Consider the following 22,636-nt stretch of genomic DNA (forward strand, 5'->3'; position numbering starts at 1 on the left):
TACATAGATTCGTAACCTTGATCTGATCTATTATAAATTAACATAACGAAACATTTATAATCGAACTAAGAACTTTTATTAGACCTCGTTTTCATACGCCTAAAGCGTCTAATAATAAATAAATCAAAACTTTACACAATAGAAATATTGATCCAAATCTACTCAAATCAAATCACGAACTAAATTCCAAAATATACTAATGTAATGTATCAACATGTTTTATATAAATAATCAACAACAGAAAAGTCTTATATATATTATTATATATGTATATTGACAGACTCTCTTTTTTCAAGCTAGTTTGTCAAATCGCAGAAGGGTTTCTGATTTGTTTCTTTTATACAAGATTGCTAATGGTATCCTTGACACATATGTTTTGAATGAAATTAATTTTAATGTTAATGCCCGATTCAACAGATGTAGAAATCTGTTCTATCCACCAATTTGTCATAACAACACTTCATTTAATAGTACAATCGCACTTATGTATATGCCGTGTTTACGATGCTATCGATGATTGTCCCAACCTTTTTGCTAACTCTTTCAGTACTTTTAGGGCTAAGCCGAAGAAATAATGTATATATTTTGAAACTTTTTCAAAATATTTAAACTTGAATGTTGATATTTGGAATTCATGGCATTAATGCCATTTAGAGAGTAAAAAATATCTATGTATGCAGGTATGAGTATTTTATTTCATTTAAATTCATAATAAAAATCACTGAATGTATACATATGTACATATTGTACGTTCGCGTGTTGCATTACGCTTATCACATAATCGGTGCAGCATACATGCATACATATGTATGTACATAATAGAAATACATGGCTTTAAGGGCGAACATTGGAACATTCGAAGAACACAATCCGACCGAACTGACCCAATTATTCAATATTGTTTTAAGTCGGAATCGAGATTATGTTATGGGCATTGTTCGGAGTGGCCTGGGGCCAGTTCGTGCAGCACGTGCCAGGACTTGCACAACTGCAATGCGAAATATGCACGATCGGAGGTGTGCAACAGTTGCAATCCGACAAAACCCTCCCATCTGCCGTCTGGTCAACAACCCCGAAACAACAAAAAAAGAAAATTAAAGTAAAAACAACCGAATTTCCACGACGACAATGCGAACAAAGCTCCTTTGCGATGACGCGATATTATACCCCTTTTGTCCGGCGTTCTTTTGTGTGCGCACTCGCCAGTATTTTCTGATTAAAAAAAATAGCAGTAAAACCCCCAACCCACCAACTACACCACTCGTACTTTCACCGTAGGATTTTATTTTATTTTATTTCCGAGCTACGACAACAATGTTGACCCGATTTTATCGGATTTTCGTCACGACGCGACGCGACGTTGAAATTCCGGTTTTTCACACAGTGTTCGTTCGATATTGAACTTTGTTGAAAATTAAACATTAATTTGCCTAGTTTTGTGGTGTGTATGTGGTGGGTGTGTTTTAAAAGCCTGTTATTATTTATATGCAGTGCAATTAATTACAATATATGGTTCAACGCATTTGAACGGCACGAATGGAACGTTGAGTACGTATGAGGGTGATTTGAATAATACATTTATGATGGTTATAAATGTACTTATAATCAAACGCAATATGCTAATTGATCAATTGAAGGATCTATATTTAATCGGATTAATATAACACATACACAATAGTATTGATTTGTTTTCTTCATCAATTGTATATGTACATATCAAAACATTTTTGCTTTATTTATTTTAAAACAGAAACAAATACCAAAAAAGTTTCTAAAAATTAATAAAATCAATGAAAAACAAATAAAAACAAGGAAGAAAAAGATTATATGTTGGTTTATATGCGATGTACATATATTCCATCAATTATGACGGCTTATATGTATATATAATTGAAAGTAGCATAAGTCCACTTTTCGTTATGTCGAGAAATATTTCGCAAAAACATTAAATAGAATATTTGCGTTTAACAATATTCAACAATACTTGATGCCTGTTATACGTTTATTCTGCTTTTCCAATATTCTGGACATATTGAATTAAGTCAAACAGAAATAGTGTTTTTGGAACTGAAAATTTTACTTCCGCCACTTTCATATATAATGGCTCATATATACATAGATATATGTATGTATTTTACTAAGAAAAGTGATCAAAGAATAGATATTTAAAGCAAGAAAAGGAACCACAAAAACGATCAATATCAAGGGGAATATTTTTAAAAGAAGAGCAAGCTCTACATGTATATTTATAGTAGTTTGTAAATTAGAGCAACGGAATAGTGCATACTTTCTATAGAAAATCTATGATGAATGATTAACTCCATCATTAAGTAATGATTGAGTTCATTTAGACAATCTTTTCAGTAGCAAAAATTTTATGTTTTGATCGTAAAGATTGTATCTTGATTTTCTCCAGTTTTATTTTTCCACTAATATATTAAAGTTATTTAGTTTAAGAAATGATTCTTATATTAAAGCTCATTTCATTCTCTAAATGTGTACTATTATTAAGAAGTCTATTTAAACATTTCTCTCGAAAATATAATCAAGATTCTGAAATTTCTATTTAAATCTTTTTCGGCGTAATTCATTGTACATGTATTGTGTTTTATTCAATTGAAGTCATTGTTAAAAAAAAAAGAGAAAGATTGTTGTCCAATCAGTACATTACTATCAATAAATAAAAAGTTTTAAAACCGATGATTTGATTGAATTGAATCATACATAGTGGATTTGACATTGAACTCAACAACATCTTCATGAATCATTTTCTATACAAATTTCAATATGTAATTGTTGACTCATCCTCATATTGATTCAAAAACGACACTCAATTTCCAATGTGTAATATAATCATTGAATACAGGATTAATTATATCAAATTACAGGAGCTGACTATGACTGACGATACCGTCCTAGAGGAGCACAACGAGGATCCAGCACTGGTCCAAATAAGGATTCTTGGAGACGGCGGTGAGTACTAAAAGCAATTAAACTAACCCTCCCCCTCAATCTAAAGGTTATTTAAATGAAAATTCCGTATACAAAACAACGATGAACCCCTTTTATTGATTCATACATGATTCGTTTTGATAGTGCGCGTAATATGATTTCAAAGTTGCGTGCGTGGGAAATGAGAATATCTAAGGAAACTGGTCTCGACGTTAATGCCGTTATTGCGGGTTCTCGTTGTAGGCGCGACTCGCTCGTTATCGAAGCTCCGTTACTGCCCTGACTTTATTGCAAATTGCATCCTTCGATGCAATTTGCATTTATACACAAATCCAGTGTACACTGACGGGATCCCTGCTCGATCACACGACCTAGTGGCAGCGTAAGACAATATCATACTACGAAACTCGTTCGAGAAGGATTTTGTTAGTATTCTTGGTGAATTTATGCATTTATCATTTTCCGGGAAATATGAAACGTTGACAGCGCTCGTGTTTTTTTTTTAATTACTTCAAGTGCTTCGTTAAAAGCTCTTATTTCAAAAAGTACTCGGCAAGTCGTAGATTTTCTGTTGAACGTCAAAATCAAGGTCGTTACTGTAATATTTATGTTTCATTACAAATATTAACATTAAATATGTATACAAAAAATCAAGATCAAACTGGTAGGAAATAATGATAAATATTCGTATCGTTTAATTTATCGTTTACATGGTTTTTACATTGTCGTCATATATTAAACTTGGCTTGGCTTCTGAAATGTAAACAACAGTGTCAGTTTCAATTACTTTTATATTAAGAGGGCGAAATCAGAAACTTTCGTCTTAAAGTTTTTTATTTAAAAGTATGTTTTATATTAATCTTTTGAGTATATTAAACTATCTTTTATATGTAGGTTACGGAAAACTGTCTTATTATTTCAGTAGAAATGTAAATATTTGTATCTATGTATAGTAAAACATAGAATAAATAAATGTGAGGTTCTCGAAATGTGAACAATGAAATCACTTTTTTTTTAATCGAATTTGTCACTCGATCCACATTTATGAAGAAATTTGTGCATCATATTATTATAGAAATTGGCAAAACCTCAAAAATTTGAGATTTGCAAGAGCGATTGGAAAGAAAATGCCGATTTACAGGAACCGTTTCAATGAAAAACAGAACAATTCTGAAAGGAAACGATCGACCTGGAATCACAAATCAAGGTCTGGCCAACAGCCACTAGTGGGAATAGAACCGTGACCACTCGGCTCGAAAGCATAATATGCTAAACACTAGTCCCAGCTGTTGGTTAATTCATTCATTCTCTATTTATCAAATTTTCATAATACTATTTTTATTTTATGAACAAAGTTTGGTTCTGAATGTGTATGCTTATAGTGTATGTATTATAAAGCACGTAGAATATTTTAAAGTTGAAAATAAATCGCGTCAATCTAAAATAAATCGGGCAAATCTACGTTGCCATAGAAAATTTTCACGTTTTTCTTTTCACACTTTTCCCAACTTCCGTTACATACAAGCGCTTACTTATCCTCTCGAAAACTATACGAGTGGCCGTAAAAGTTTACACCATACTCGAGGAAATACTTTCAAATTTCAAAACGCGCTTAGTTGTCGGAAAACTTGGCGACTTCCGCTTTTCGCCGAAAGAAAACCTCAAATAACTAACACTATCGCTCATACAAGTTTCGCTTTGAAACTTTTGCACTCGTTTGTATTTATACAACATTATAACGGTTAGATTATTGCTACTGTTATTACATATATTACACAACATCGACCTCATTATTTATAATTCAATGTAAACCATTGTAATTTATAGGCAGACGTTTCATTATCGGCATGTTTTTATCGTCAAAATATTAAAAAAAAAATGAAAACTTGCAAACACAGTTAATTAAACACAGACATTTTTGCGAAATTTCAGTTATTCAAATATTTACTGCGAACGTTTTTAGGATTTCTGAGAATTTAAATTAACGATGGAATATTTTCTCGAATAATATTTACAAAAGACTGCTTTTTGATCTAATTTTTTTTTATTTTTTGATTTTATTTTCACTCATCACAATTTGATTATAGTCAGGTGATTGTTTTAAGGTCACCTTCATCTGAGACACCGTATTGTATCTTTATTTTGTACTAGTTGTTTTACCCGGCTTCGCTCAGTATTTGTAATATAAACAGCGTAAACATGGCGAATCTAATAGTAAATATTCATTTATTTTTTTGTTAAATTTATTTGAATCGAAAAAAATATAATATTCAACCAATTGAATTGTCATCATAGAAACCTTGTTTTGTTTACGAAGTTCCCAAACAACATTACATATTTTCTTACATACTTACAAAGTCTGTTTCGAAATTATATATTAGATTGTTCTTATATTTTAATCAAATTAAGGAACAGTCTTATTTTATGTTAGTGTTTAACCACTTAATCGCCACGCGTTTGTAGAAACCGATTCGATTATTTTATTATATGTGTTTAGTGCCAACCCTTGACACAACCTCTCGATCACATTATATATATACATACCTCTTTTATATTTCACTTACGATTACAATTCAGGAAAAAAATTGCCTCTTATCCGATCGTTTTCATACTTTGCCATATTGCTCATTTTGTAAGTAAATATATCCTCCGCCATTACGATGGAGAAAAAATATCGTTTTAGACGCGTTTGAAATTTGAATTTCTGAAAAGTGCCTGAAGTTTATCCAATTTTTAGTTTTAAACATGGTATTTTTATTCAAAATATAAATTTTATATACAAATTATAGAAGAGGTATGTTTTTAAAAAACTTTTTTTTACATACCTCTTTTTTAGATGTCACTGTGAAGAAACCAAAATTAATTTCGAGTCATAGCCTTAAATACGAAGGAGCGCGCAGCGTTGCGCTTATTGTTATTATTAGTGGTTAAGAAAAACATCAGAAACTTATTCACAATTATTACCAAACGTTCTGGTATACAACTTATGATGAAAAACCATTGCAATACAATACTTTGTATGCCTTATTATTATATGAACACTCTCAAGTCGACTCAATACATTCTTAATGATTTGTTTCGGAGCGTTCTTGGGGTGTGTTGGGAATTTTTATCGGCTCATTATCTAATAGCCCGAGGTGTCCCAGTTTAAATGTTGCATTGTGTACGATTCACTAAAGATATTTTATTTGTTTTTGCAGTTGTCGAGTCAATAATGCGAGGCGAATCCGTGGGCATAATGCCCAGGAGGTCGCGTTCGGGAGCTCTCCTCGCCAAGGAGGTCAACCAGGTGGTAAGTGGAATCATCAATCAGTTTCGCTTTCTGCAGCTTTTGCACAAATCGTATATAACATTTGCCGAAATGCATCTTCAGCCTGTGTAAATCCGCACCTCCGGCATTAGCACGTGCGTAATTCGAAATTTGCCTGTGCGATTGCGCAAGCACGACAAATGAGTGTTTTCTTGACCCGAAATGCATCGCGAAATTCACCACTCAAAATACACCTCAAATTATATTTTAAGCCTTTGAATATTTGATAAATCGTATGGTCTGTTTCTTATCTAAACACACACTCGTTTGATTTATGCTAACGACTGATATAACTTCGAATCAAAATCATAATGGAATAACAGACCTGTCTATATCAGGAATTTTTCGCAGAATTGTGTTATTTTTTTACTCTGATTTTCAACACGTTATCAAATTGTTTTTTCATCTCAACACGTTTATAAGAATTGTGGCTTTCTTGTGCATTTTTTTTTAATTTTAATGCAAGCATAAATTTAAGATGCATTTTTATCTCAAATCCTGCAAAATTACTGCAGATTATGTGACAGAAAAGTGCTTATATTTTTTTTTCGTCACTGCTGTATTTACTATCTCAAATTATCTACAATCATTGTAAACATTCAATTTAATTTCCTGTGTATAAATTTAAGGTTTAGGTAAAATTCAAATCCTTCAAAATGACTATAGTATCTTGACTGTACTTGTTTATATATTTTACATACATATGTACATATATTCATAAAAAAATGTGTTTTTTTTCATATTCATAAAAAATACAGTTTTTTTCATGGTTCCAAAAACGGGTAGTGACTCTCAACTATGCACCAATTTTGCATTGCCATTGCAAAATCCATTGGAAGATAGCGAAATTATTTGCTATCATTTGACGACGTCAATTTTCTTCACATGTTTTTTTTTATATGTAGTTTCACAATCGAAAAACGAACAAGAGCTGAATAAATTAGTTTCAAAATATTCGTAACGATACCCTTTTTAACTAATTAAAAATGTTAAAATAGAAAGGTAGGAGCTTTTCTGTTGAAAAATTCCAAGAAAACGACAAATTTGAAGGTTTTGCGAAAGAGGTGGCCAGCACTTTATATTTCATACCAAGAAGTGAACTATGTACATATTTACATAGACACATATGATTGTGTCCTTTTAATGTTACTTTTTGTTGTTCTGTGCTGATTCAAGGCACATTTACAACATCTCAATGAATTATTGGAACATTTGTGAATTTTCTTTAGTATTCTGAAGCCTTTATAAAAGCTTAACCTAAATTTGAACTATTAACCAAATTAACAATAACACTTTACAGTTAGCTCTTTCATTTCATTTTATTTGCATCGGTAAAAATGTCAGTCAATAATCTCAGTTCCATGAAGCAAATTTCTAGAGGAAACCACCGAATTAATCAATCATAGTCATTCGCACGAGAGCGTGAGATATACCCAACCTTGAACTTCGCCGACCGGTTTGTCGTAAATATTACACGCATTTGGAACGGAACTGCAAAATCTCATCCGTAATATTATACTATCTCGTTTTTATGTGCGTCGTATTATGTGTATATGGATGCTTTATGCTTTTGCGTGTGCGTAAGTTGCGCCGCGGGCGATTCCAATAAATTAAGCGTGTCGCACGTTAGTCGATGTTAGCTTTTGGGTACTGATTTATGACCGGGGGACGAGAGCTGGTCTTCCGCGTGTGTATATCCTGGATGTCTGCCAACTCTTGACCTGCCAACTCCTGCCAAACCCACCACCAAGCCGTCTACCAGAAAAATGACGGGCGTGCGTTAACTATCACAGTCGAAATAGAGTTCCGTGGGTTCGAACAATCATTGATTTATTCGTTTGTGGCATAAATGAATGTGTTTATTTATTTATTTATTGAAAAATCAACGGGCCTCAGATGTAGAAATTAATAAAAATAAACAATAAATATAACAAAATAATATCTGAGCCCAATTATATACTTTTACAAAATACATAATATAATATATCTAGTACATATAGACAAACAAATGAAAAAGAAAATAATAAAAACTAAAATATGACTAAATTGGACAATGCATAATTAAACATAAAGTGATATAATATAATTGGATATAATTGGACAAAGTGATATTTGATTTTTGAATTTTAAATGCTATTTATTATTACGAAATTAAGTTCACAATACATATTATATCTAATTTAATAGCTACTGATCTACTGATCATTTTCTATTTTACAATTTTAATTTAATTTTGTTAGTAATCACTGTATTAAATTATTCTAATGTTAATGTACAGCATAATAGGAAAAATACCTCAAAAACCTATTTACAATTCTTATAAATGCTCATAATACATCGAATACATAATGTTAATTAAAGACTCTCTAAAGTCGACGACCTGAAGCAGATTGTGTTTAGGTAATCTGTGTTTATACCTGAAGGGTGTAGACATTTTGTTGTAATCACCGAGACTCTTCATAAGTGTGTTAGTATGGTTATTAGTGATTCTGTCATATAATCTACTGGTTAGTTTGTTAGTAATGTCTGTAACAAACGGAATATTATATATGGCATGCAGTTTTTTCAAGTTAGTATATGTGGGTGTATTATAAATTATTTTTAGGGATTTATTTTGTATTACTTGGAGCTTGGAAAGGTTAGTATTCGAGGCGTTATTCCATACAGGTGAAGCATAGGTTAAATGGTAATATGAGCGCGCGATATAATTTTATTTTATTTTTAGTTGATAAAGAACCATGGTGATTAAATATTGGGTATATTGAGGATATACCCCGCATCGCCTTGCATTTCGCTGCCTCAATGTGAGATGCCCATCTCATTCTTTTATCGAACGTTACTCCATAAATAACTATGCAATTTTTTTAAACAATCAAAACTAAACATTAAAACTGAATTTATACAAATTGATTAATGTGAGACTTCTTTAATACAATCGAGTAATACAACAAGCAATAAACATTAATCTGTCTATTTATCAATTTCGAACACGCTTAGTACATATTTTGCTAAATAAATTGTTAGCTCGCTTCGACTACAGACACCACCGTCAAACGCAAACATACATACATATGTATGTATATTGTACATATGCCAGATTAAAATAAACAAATCTCCCCAAACACACACCCGGCCAGACAAATAGACGTGCGAAATGAGTATTGAACGGATTCAACCGTCAGACCGAACAGAATCCATGACGGTTTCAGCTCGCTCTCGTACAATTTGAAAAATGCACACGCCCTGACAGTGATCGAACGCGAAATAAATCATCGATCGGTGTAAAAAACGGGATCGAGATGATGATACATAAATAATAAACGGTTCAGAGAAGCAGACGCGTTGCTCTAAATTGGTGGCTGTCGTTTCAATTGGCGGTTTCTTAATTGGCACAAATCGTCCACTCGTGTCACGGTCTTCGAGAACGAAATAATTAGGACTACGACACTGGACACATTTGCAATGTGTGAATTTTTATTTCTATTACATATCATTGTTTAGTTTTTAATTTTTAGAAGCTTTTTATTGTTCATATATCACATATTTTATTTTATTTCATAGAACATCAACACTTGCCTTTACAGATTGCTCCAAAACAACGAGTGCACTAATACAGATACAATATAATCAATCAATATACATAAGCATTTTATACAATGCGAATTCATACAAACAAACGAAATTTTTGCAAAATAGAAATTGGCGAACCTCGAGACGCTGAACAACTTGAGGTTAGCAAGAGAGATAGGAAATGAGATAAGAGATTTTACATTAACCGTTTCAATGAAAAATTGGCAAACTCTGTTAAGAAACGATTGATCTGGAATCACAAACCAAGGTCTCGTCGGCAGCGAGACTCTAGTGGGACTCGAACTCGTTGCCACTCTGCTCGAAAGCATAATATGCTATCCACTATTCAATGTTTTATTTCATCGAACATTAACACTTGCCTTTACAGATCGCTCCAAAGCGACTAGTGCACTTATAGAGATACAATACTATCAATCAATATACATAAGAATTTTATACAATGCAATTTCATACAAACATCCACAGTGACATATATGGAGAAATTTTCGCAACATGTTATAATCAAATTGGCGAACCTCAAGAGGCTGAATAACTGGAGATTTGCAAGAGAGATTGGGAAGAAAATGTCAATTTACGGGAACCGTTTCAATGAAAATTAGAAAAATTTGCAATTTCTGAAAGGAAACGATCGATCTGGAGTAAAATACCAAGGTCTGGTCCATGAACACTCCGCTCAAAAGCATAATATGCTAAACACTAGTCCACCCTGCTGGTTAAATGCTTTGAAATGCTTTGTATGTATCATATTTGTTTGAAGAGTGACTTATGTATGTATGTTCTAGATATCTGGAGGTCATCAGGGATGTTCTGGCCTCGAGCTAGATAAATTGCATCGTCCTTGTACCACGCTCATGAATGTCCTAGATACTGGGAAAATAGCTTTGCATTAAAAATTTACATTACGTTGTTTACTTAGCTGGGATGAAACCTTCATTTTGTTTTTATATGAAATTCCAGTAACTATAAAAAGAGAATTAGAATGTATCGCAAACATACATACACTAGTGTTGTACCCGATGACATATCATGGCATGGGTGGTGGCATATTAAGTTATTAAATAATAAAAAATTAAAAGAAATGTGTCGTCGGTCATGTCGATCCCCACGCGGTCATTTTTTTCAAATACCCTTTAAATATATTTATTTATTATTTATATTTAATTGTTTAATAGGAAAAAATTGTAAAAAATATTTACCTACCTACATGTAAACAATATATATAAAACACCAATAGAAAAATTAATTAATTAAATAAATTTTCAATATATGGCAATATACATATATTCTCTGCCAAGAGGAAACATTGGTAACCAATAGTATATACATATGTAGTTCTATAACAAAATGCTGCAAAAATGGGTCCATAGGTGATATTTGTATGAAACTGCTTTGATTAAAAATGCTTTGTATTAATTGTATTATTGTATTGTATCTGTATTAGTACACTCGTTACTTCTGTATAGGCGAGTGTACATGTTCGATTGAAATAAAATAAATATAAAAAAAATCCACAACTCATTTTATATGTATACAACTATTGTGCATACGAATAGTTGATTAATTCGATAAATCGTCTGGGATTTGATGGGTGGTTGGGGGGGTGGATTTGATGTTGCACCCCTCCATTTTCTCGCGCACGTGATCGGAATCCGGGATGAAAATGCATCGACACGGTGCGCAGTTGCATTATCGATCTACATATGTATTTATGTATATACGTATAAGACATTGTGTATCATCGTTGTTGTGGTTTATGTGTGTTAAATTATTGAATGTGTTTTGCTTTTGTCGTGTCGAAATTGGGTCGTCTTTGTTCGAAGGTTCGTCTACCATTTTATCATTCTACTCTATCGCCCTCTTTCATTGAGATACTTTATAATGGATTGTGAACTTTATAATGAATATTAAAACAAAGTTTAAATACAACAAAGTGTATTAATAAGTCACGTTTTGATGTGCGAAAGCTTCTGTTTGTGTTTTTTACTTTGTTAGATGGATTATGCTAGAATAAATTTATCTTTCGCTTTTGTATTACATTATATTATGTACATATATTCAAACTTCACCACATTATTAGTTTGCCATGTAAGAGACTCTTGAATTATAATTACACTATAATAAAATTCGTTTACTCAGCTTCCATTCATATTAATATTAAATATTTATTTTGTTCCAGCTTTAGATAATAATTAAATTTACTCGGCGAAATTACTCTGCATTATTTTGTAGTACGTTTATAGTCTTTCATAGCGAAGTTTTCAAGGAAAGCTTCTTTGCAGTAGCTTATATTTAGCTTGTATTGTACATACGTACTTGATGTTGAAGCTAATATCTTATTCTACATTTGTAATATCATATATGTATGTATCTTCAATGTACATGTATTATATGAAATGTTTAAGACGTTAAAAATGCCGATTTTGCATATTTCAACTTCAATGCTACAATGTATCGAAGAAAGCTTCCTATATTTTGTTTTATTTTATTTTTCAATCGAACATTTACAATCGCCTTTACAGATCGCTCCAAAGCGACGAGTGTACTAATACAGATATAATACGAGCATTTTTATACAATGCAAATTCATACAAACATTGCAGAATTTTATTATAAAAAAGGCGAACCTCAAGACGCTGAATAACAAGAGAGATTGGGAAGGAAATGCCAATTTACACGAAGCGTTTCAATGAAAATCAGAAAAATTAGCGAACTCTGAAAGGAAACGATCGACCTGGATTCACAAACCAAGGTCTGGCCAACAGCTACTAGTGGGAATCGAACTGTGGCCACTCCACTCGAAAGCTTAATATACATAATATGTACATGTAGTAAAATTTTCTTGGAAAATGCTTTCATTTCCATTGGTTTTTTGCTCTCTGAAGTGAAGAATAGAATAGAAGTTGTCTTTTTGAGTAAATTTGTGAATGACTCTTTCAATAATCATTAACGGGAGACGGTCTATCTGTACATATGTACATCTGAAATCATCCAGACAGAAGAAAATCTAATAAATTTTTCGATTTCTGTCGGAATTGGAACCCACGTAATAAACTAGTAAGCAACGATGCGGCTAACTAGATAAAAAGTGCGAAAACCCCGAAGTGCTGATCATTTCAACACAATTTTCCGACCGAACTTTTTATTAGCATAATAAATCATTGGCCGAAAAGTTTTCCAAAGCGCGGAAAATCTCAGTGCTGCTTTGTCGTATCGTATCGTTCCAGAATTAAGTACCCCATATACATACGACCTGAATTTCGGCAGAAAGCGTTTTATTATACATCCAGATATAAAACCGTCTATGGTCTCGTTCCATTCTCTCGCCACCCCTATTCGCATCGAACGACTCATACCGCTCGGAAAATCCCACCCCTGCCAGAGCCCGGAGACTACCACACCCAAACAAAAGCCGAGTGGGCGGGCGAGTGGGTGGCATGTCGCATCTGAATATCTTGTTTTGATAACTACCCCCACCTATTTACCCCCATCCCCGCCACATCGGTTCAGTTCTTTGTTATGTCTTCGTCGTCTGAATGTGTGTGTGTGTGTGGCGAGTTGCGCAACAACTCGTCTTTCCCTTTCAAAGCGGCCCGCTTCGCTTTTCAGGGCGTTCAAGAGAGTTTTCAATGTTAAACTTTTTAATTAATTCCGATTTTTCCGCCAACGTCCCCGTTTAAAGCGGCTAAGGGTAGTCCGGGAAAGGGGGGGAAGGTTGGTGAAAACTTCTGCGGGAGGTTTTTCCGAATAGGTGGCTGCCAGAGAGTTTGTACCACGTTAATGGATATTAAAAACTTGAGTAGCCGCTCTCCGCAAAGTGATTTATATTTATGACCGACACTCGGGCTCGTCAAACCGTCCTGAGGGGGTGGTTTTCAAGGATGATTTTCGCAGAGACGTTGTTTTATGCTCGCGCATGCCGTAGAGCCTTCATTTTTCTTCGTCTCAATTGTGACACTGTAATATGAATTGATAATTACTTATCGATATGCTTGCTCAAAATAAAGTGAAGAATTCAACTATTTTTGAAAATGTTCTAATCTATGGTACAATGAAAAACTATACCAAGTGTTACGGACTGATTCGAAAGCTGTGGATTTCTTTTATTTTTTATTATACAATAGTGCTGTGACTGTTGATTTCAACGGGTGGCTTCGGAAAGGAATTGATACACGAATTAAAATAAAGTTATATATAAATATAGATATTTAGTTTACGGTAATTTATAGGCTCGCGCGCGTATTAATACTCCGTTCACCCATTCAAAATGATGAATGTGTGTGTGTGTGTGTGTTTACGCTCCCGCGCAGCGCATCTGGCGCCGACGTTACCCATTCCAAGTCAAGTGCTCAATATCAGGAGCACATATCAGACGCTCCACCCCCCCCCCCCCACTTACCCGCTTCCCCGTATCTTCTCGGCACGATCTGTCGTCACGCCACATCCCTATGCATAACGTATACTCCTGGTATTCTAATTTTTTTTTTTTAAATCTTCTTGTCAATGCACTCGCATATATGTACATACATACATACTTACACCCCGTTCGTTTTTATATATGTACATGTGTACCTATGTATACTATACATTTCTACCATATATGGCATGGCAGGTTGCCCTAAGGTGGCATCTATGGTAAAATGTTTGCACATCAGTACTAAAGACACAGCTTGTATTGTACCATACAATAGCGTCATCTATGAACAAAGCGCGACAGTGACTGATTGTGTATCGAATTTACTCGAAACTCACTGAAAACAGATACATTAATCAGAAATCACCTCCACTTATCATTAAAATGTGATCAATCAACAAATTCTATATACATATACATACAGACTACAATTTTGCGAGAAATACATTATATTTTCATGTTGGTCAAATAAAAATACATCCAACTATGTATATAGAATTACATACATGTTGATTTTGGATCATCGCGCAATTATGTAAATTATTAGCTCGGTGTAATCTTTTGAAACGGGTGTTTTTTAGGAGAAGATTAGCATTGACTTATACACTGAGGATTTAATCCTCTTTGTTAATCTGATTATTTTGGAATTAGGTCATAATCACAGCAGAAAAGCCCAGTCAACTTTCAAATGAAACATCATATATTATATGTATGTATATATGTATATAGTACCTATGTATATATCGAAAAGAAATAAAGAAACGTATGAAATTAGAATGGAGTGCATTTAATGTTTGAATGAATGTTGTTTTTAAATCAAAATTGCCACTCTGCCTGCAGAAAAAGATCTGCGATCAATGCGTTTTTCCAGTGATGACGTGAGGATGTGAAACTTGGACGTTTTTCACACAACTCCACAGTTTTTTATTTATTACCATCAAATTTGCTATAAAATTTCATAGCAATTCAATTTCAATTTCACTTGAGATCGTATAGCAAATTGACGGACATTTGGCCGAATAAAAATTTAAATTGCCTAAATTTATCAAAATTATTAAATTCGAATGAAGTCGAGGTGATTTTTGAATAATGTATCTATTTTTAGTAAGTTTTGAGTAATAATTTCGATACACAGTCGATCAAATATCCGTTCGGCCAAACGTCCTATGGTCCAAGTGTCCATTCGGCCAAAAGTCCGAGCACGCTCTAACTTATAACGCTTTAAAACAAATTCTTCTAATTCATAGATTTGGGGGTATTTGTGACTCCGAACGATCAGAGTTTGTTAATTTTATCGGATCATTGTTGAAATGGTTCCTCAAAATTGGCAAAAAATCATCTTTCCTGTTGGCACAAATCTTCTGTATTTATTGTATGTATGTATGTTACATCCATAAATGTCTCAATGGAGTAATTATTTAATTAATTAATTGTTATTTCGTGTTCTTCAGCTTCTGGAAATACACTGATTTATGTAATAATAAAATGCTGCATTGTTTGTAATTAATTGTCCAGGAAGGCGCATTGGGGTCTTCATGTCAAGCCTTCCTGGTATATATCTGTGTAAAAAATAAAATAAAATAAAATATGCATATCAGTCTATTTCATATGTATATTTTGAACTATTTGGTATGTTTAAACGTTTAATCAATACATGTCACAAGCCACGTAGTATAAAAATACTTTATTTAATCGGTAGTGTAACGACATGCTAAAAACAAAGTATTTGAACCTAATTTATTTATTCTACGTGTGTGTGTGTGTGTTCGGCTTACAGACTTCACGATCCTCATGTGTGTCGTGTTTTCCCATTGTCCCCCGCCCCCCGTCCACCACCCCCAGAGACGTTTAGCTAATTTTCGCGAAAATCGTGACACACAAGTGTGTGCGGTGTTTACATGCGAAATGTCGAAAACGTGGTCGGCGCGTTCGTCGAGATTTGTCGCCCTTTTGGGATGTCGGTTTTTCCTCCTCGAAAACACGAGATTTCACTTAATGTCCTCGTTCGCATTAATATCTACGTATATACATACTTATGAATGTGTGTGTTTTTCATTCGAAAAACAAAACTTTTCTTCTTTGTTATGTGGTGTGGGTGTCGATTTTTATTTTGTAAATTTTCCTCAACGAAGGCTTTCCGCATTACCTACATATGTGTGTATGTATTTATTTGCATATGTTGTGTTGTATCACATATTTACAACGCAAAAGTAATATCTTCATATGATCTACATATGTGATTTTCCATGGTAAAGTTTTATCCAAATATCATAGTATAAAGAATGAGATGAGATATTTATTATGATTTTTATTTTACTCTCTTATTTTCTTATGGAGGTCATTGTGGCAGATTTGGTTCTTCCTGAAGTGCCTCAATGGTCCAAACTAATGTTTAAATAGCTATCATACTTTATATTCAATGTGAAACTAAGAATAGGATTTTATTTGATTTTTATATCTTCATTTTTTTTTGTCTTTATTCGTTTACATTTTTTTTTAACATGTTTTTCTGCTTTTGCTTTTTTCTTTTTATTTTATGCATGTTATTGTATTTTATTACTGTGTTCTTCTCTTTTTCAAATGTAGGCCATTGTAGCGCATTAGGTTCTTATCCTGTAATGCCACAATCGTCCAAAACTATAAATGAATAAATAATATGAATTTACATATATTTATGTACATATGTAGATATAATAAAAGGTAATCAGACTCTATAAAGAAAAAAAATTAACACCTAAATTAGGTTGGAGCAAAAAATTAAAATTTTGGATTTCCCACGATGGACTTAGTGGAAAACTTCATATCAAGGGAACGTTAAGTAAAAAAAAATCATCGATTTTAAAATTTTACAGTGTCTTGTATATACATATGTACATATGTATGTACTTCCGACCAGTTGACAAAAACCACGAAGTTGATTTTTCTTATGTTTTAGATTTTTTTAAATTAAAAAAAATAATGAACGCTGAATAGTTACCTTTTGTAGTAATTTTTGCAGAGTATCAGTAAAATAAATTTTGCACATATTTTGATAAATATGCAATCTTGCAGGATTTCTTTATAAATTGTCGAATTTTGAGATGCTGAAAAACTCGAAACGCGAGACTTTTATGCAGTATTTTTTATAAATCACCGAAACCAGCATTTTTTATAAATCTAAATCAGATAAATTGGCAAACTAAAAGGAAACGATTGACTTTGGAGTCACATATTCACGGTCTGACCAGCAGCACAGCCAGGTATTGAACTCGTGGCCACACAATTAAACGCTAGCCATTGATATATTTGTATGGTGAAAGCAGTTTTTTCAGAAAATTTACATTTTTTTTAATATTCTCATCATCATTTTTAATACAAAAAATTATGAATTTTATGAAAAATAAACAGGGAAAAGTTATATATTTTGACGTATTCAAAACACGTGATTCCTATAGATCAGACCTGACTAAAATCGTGTACTTTCCTCTCTACTACAAACAGCCGTTAAATGAAATACCTCAAATAGACAATTCAAAACATCATATAGCAAGTGTTGAGTTAACAAATAATTGGTAACTCGTGATAAACGAATGCTCATTTCCAACGTACTATTCTAAAACAGGAATAAGACTGCGTAATAGCTCAATTTAGTCAAATTTTTGGGCTATTGAGTTTACGTTGTAAGGGCTGGTTATACTACATGTAAAATTCGTATTTATGTATATAGGTAATTTATCATGCGTGCCAGTCAAAGCTACCCTAATATTTCCTCCCCGTTTCACCTTATTTACGTCTGGACTGACCTTCAAAGGATAAATTTAGAAAGAACCCACCAGAGAAATGTATGTATACATATGTACAGGTATATGTACTTACTGGCAATATACGCGTGTTTGAACGACTTTGATCAATGAATGGAGTGAACGTTGGAAGCTCTAAAAATTTCAGCATTATGCGAACGCTACTTGACGCCGATTTATGTATAAAATAATCTGAAATGCGCAAAAAATAACGAGATGTATAGAATTTCATTTGAACGATAAATTTTTACGGATTTTATTAAAAAATTCAAATACATGTATATGTACATATAATACAACGTCTGGCTGATTCGACTGAGTATTAGAGCGTATAATTTTACGATCTTGAAGTAAAATACATAAACTTTCAAATCAAAAGTTTTAATGTGAAAGCTATTACTTAAGTGAATCAACTTTCAACATTGTGTATTTTACTGTGACAATTTTCTACTTTGAATCTATAAAAAAAAACTCAAAATGTATTATTTATACTCGAAGATTAGTTTGTAAAAGCATAATTTTAAGTAAAATAAAAATTATCTTGTTTAATCTAGGGATTTTCTTGTATCTGAGCACGTTTGTTTGTTTCTTTGTTCCTTTGTCTGCTATGAAAATCCACAGTTTTCAACTAGGGACCACTAAATTTAATACTCTATCTTACATATTTATGTAGACTGAAGACTACAAAGCATTTTAACCTTTTTTGATTTAATTTTCATTCCCTATGCAACTCTTATTTTATGTACGTACATAAAATAAAATAAATCTCTGTAACTTTTCGAATAAGTTTATCAAAACTAAAAAAAACCTTACACGTCAATTTTTTTTTAAATTTCTCGGAATTCAAGGTTGTCACATTAATTATGAAATAGAGCGAATGCATTTGTGAAAATTGTTAACAATCAACATTCATTTATGTCTAAAAAAATTACAGAATAAACGATTTAATATAAATAAATTTGAAACATCCAGTGCTTTTGTGCGGAAAATCCAATATACATATTTTCCGTGGAATTTCGCTATCGACGAAACGAGACATATTTTAAAGGCAGACAAAAATATGCATAGACTTCATTTTGCATTGAAACGAATATTTTCCAATTGCATTCCTTCGAGTCGATTCTACGATACATACCTACTACCTACATAGAGGCAACATCCGTATTCCTGTAAAAGTTGCATCGGAAATGCATTTCATAAGGGAATAATTACTCCCCTGTCGTGTTATTACTCATTTGAATTTATATTACGACCGTTTCGAGTGTGTTCTTGTTTTGCCAAGCTGCATTTTGTTACTCGTGTTTCGTTCAACTGAACTGAAATTCTCCCCGAGGATACACTCAGTACGAATAACTACCAACTCGTTTGATATTTATTTAGTTTTGCCTTCAACCGAATTAACTTACCGCTTCGTGTGCGATTTTCGCCTTCCGCTTTATGTTTGGTTTCGCAAATTGAATTCTGATATATGTAGATAGGATACTTTATACCCAGCCTGCATCTGTATACGTACATATGTATTTATTTATCTCAGACTTAAATCCCGATTCAGTTCAGTGTTATTTTTGTTGAAATATGCCGATCATCGTGGAAAAAATTAGGCCGAGTAGACATACATATGTATGTTCTCACTTACTTGAATTATATTTGCAATGTAAATGAAGTAGATGATATTTTTAACGAGTTTTGAAGTCGTCGTTTTTTCTGCTGATTTATTTTGACACTTTTTGGCGGTTAGTGATCTTTTAATGCTTTTTTTTCTGGCGCTTTCGGGTCATATTTAAGCGCATTATGTGCTCTGAATATGAACGATATTTAATTATTATCATCGACATTACTGTAAGCCTATTACTATCAAGTAAAATCCTCTCGGAGCTTATTTTTTTATTCGTTTACTTTAATTATTATAATGAGTTCAATATAAGCATTAGAGTGCTTTTCATTTTGCTGAAAAATATTTTTTTGGTATTCATAAGTTAAGGTTCATAGTGTAAGGAATTTATTAAAAGTATTATTTTTTAAAGTCTTATCTCCATAATTCATTTTATTTATTCATTCAATCAATTATGTACACTCGTCTAACAGTCTGCTCCAATGCGAAGAGTTTGCTATACATATTAAGAATTATTTAAATAGGTATAAACCATTTATTAAACACAACATCTATGGTCAAATGAAACAATCGACATATCCAATGTCTGGCCAGCAGCATACGGTATAAAACCCGTGACCACACAACTGAAAGCATTACATGATAACCATTGATCTATGGTGCTAGGTATACGTATTGAAATACACAAAAAAACATCTTTGGCAAAGTAAGAACCACTCCAATATACCCAACATGAATAGAGTGTTTGTTTTGTATCAAATATCCGCATACGAGTTTATTTATCTAATCGATACAGAGCCGTGTAGAATTATTTATATTTTTATTCTGCTGCTTTCATACTGTTCTTAAATGCAATGAAATATTTGTAATAACTCATAATTTTTAATCATAATCTACAATTTTTAGTATAAAAACCGCCTTATGATTGCCTCAAAAGTTTTACAACCTAATTTAATGGTATATAAAACAAAATGCTGTAATTTTAATACATAATTTCATAAAACTCATGCCATAGTCAAACTCACGATTTTATAAAACATCTTAATAAACAATGAAATAAGAAAAAACCCTACTTTCCATTTACAAAAATTGCAAAATGATTGTCAATTATAAAGCAAACCGTACCATGTTTGTACAATTTTACAGACCGAAACCAAATAGTTCAACTTTGCCAAAGAAAACTTTTTTTCCAACTAGCCATACTTATAAACAAAGCATATTAAAAAGCAAAGAGTCAAATCATTCACATTAATGAAGATTTACCGTGAAAGTTTCCATATCGTAGAAGCACTTTTCTTTCAAGGTTTCCCATTTTATTATCTACTACACTTTGCCGTACGAGGTTTTTCTTTTACACACGTCGGAAAAACTATACCAATAACGAACACGTACACAACCAAGGTCTCTACATTCATACACATTACACGAACATAACGGTCTTACATATGTACACATATAGGTACATATGTATATCGGGCATACTACCTACAATATATACGATATAATATATTCTCAGAGACGAGTAAGAGAGCGTAATGAGCGACGAAAGTGATTCATTGCTCATTCGAAATGTAGAGCGTAGATATAGAACGGCTCATCTGCGAGGAAAAACGACGCTGGTGAAAAGCGAAAAATGGCGCCGTCTCGGCGTCGCGACGCTTTTCCACATTTTCGTTTTGAGACTCTTTACAAATGCGTTTTCGCGGATAATAAACGAGTCTCGCGCGACGGTGTGAAAAATTTCGCGAGTGTTAAGTTTAGTTCAAGCCTGCGAGTTAAAGTTAAACCTCCTGTGATTTCAAGCTATGTAGTCCAGGTCGATGCCCTATGTATGTGTGACACCTGGTAAAGTTTCAGACAGGTGTTGATTATACTACGTATGTGGTTTGATTGAGACTCGGTCGTCAGTTTATCTATGTATTTAACACCTGTCGTGAGGTGTGTATGTCGTGTTCGATCTTAATCAATGATGCGAGGATCTCAAATGAGGCCAACCACCCTTTTATGAATATATTAATATGAATTTATAATAACATTTCGGAATAAATTTCTGCTTGATTCAAGCTAAAAGATTCCATACATTTTTAAACGTTTTAATTAAAATTTTTGACCTGTTCATTTAAATTGTTATTCTCCCTTTTTGATCTTAAAAATATACGTTTTTACCTTTTTGTTTAAGTTTTTCGATTTAAAAACGCCTTTAAATTACTTTTATTTCCTTTTGTACAATATATTTTCATCGTTCACATTTTTCAGCTGTTTTTTTTTAATATTTTTTACTATTTTCCTTTTCGGATTCAAAGTATGTACATAATTTAGCTATAAAATAGTAAAAAAATGAAGGCATTGAAACAGGTGGTTGCGGCAGGTGATCGGAAAATTATTCTAAAAAAAAAAGAGGAATATGCTAATTTGAATTCTCATTTTTCTATAATACATTTATGAAATCATACCTTGCGAAACCGAAAATGTATTTATATAAATATTATATACTACAAAAATACAGCATTGGATCTGAATTACCTACTTCTTATCCTCATATTTTATATCTATATATGTACATATAAATGTTTGTAGATACTTTCAATCACATGAATTGAAGGCTATGAACAGGACAATGAAAAGCACTGGAATTTTATCCGCTCATCTCACTTTTGTGTTGAAAATTTTGAAATTATCCCCGAGGCGATTTCATCCAGGAATAAATCACGGGTCTTACAAACACACGCATGCGGAAAATAAATGTATCGTTTCCATCACGGCGTTTATTACGACTTCAAACGTACAAATTAAATTCCTCGCAACGGTATCGATTTTCCATTGAGAGCGCCTCGACGGGGTGGTCGTCGAGGGTGGCTGCAGAGGGGCGTATATAGGAAGTGGAAATAAAATGAAAAGGCAAAGAGAATAAAAAAAAATAAAGATAAAAATACGTCGTGTCTGTGTGCCGAGTGTTATAGCAGTCGTGCGATCTTTATTTA

The 22,636-nt window shown here is 32.7% G+C and overlaps 1 protein-coding gene across 1 annotated transcript in view; it reads left to right on the forward strand.

Moving 5' to 3' along the window:
• Window positions 1-22,636, forward strand: part of LOC143917856 (uncharacterized) — a 396,623-nt gene that overhangs the window by 146,614 nt on the left and 227,373 nt on the right. Inside the window, exons 5-6 of the mRNA XM_077439464.1 lie at window positions 2,889-2,973; window positions 6,153-6,244. Coding sequence (XP_077295590.1) covers window positions 2,889-2,973; window positions 6,153-6,244 — 177 coding nt within the window. The remainder of the gene's footprint in view (window positions 1-2,888; window positions 2,974-6,152; window positions 6,245-22,636) is intronic.

Source organism: Arctopsyche grandis, chromosome 10 (genome assembly GCF_051622035.1).
Source record: "Arctopsyche grandis isolate Sample6627 chromosome 10, ASM5162203v2, whole genome shotgun sequence".
NCBI lineage: Eukaryota > Metazoa > Arthropoda > Insecta > Trichoptera > Hydropsychidae > Arctopsyche > Arctopsyche grandis.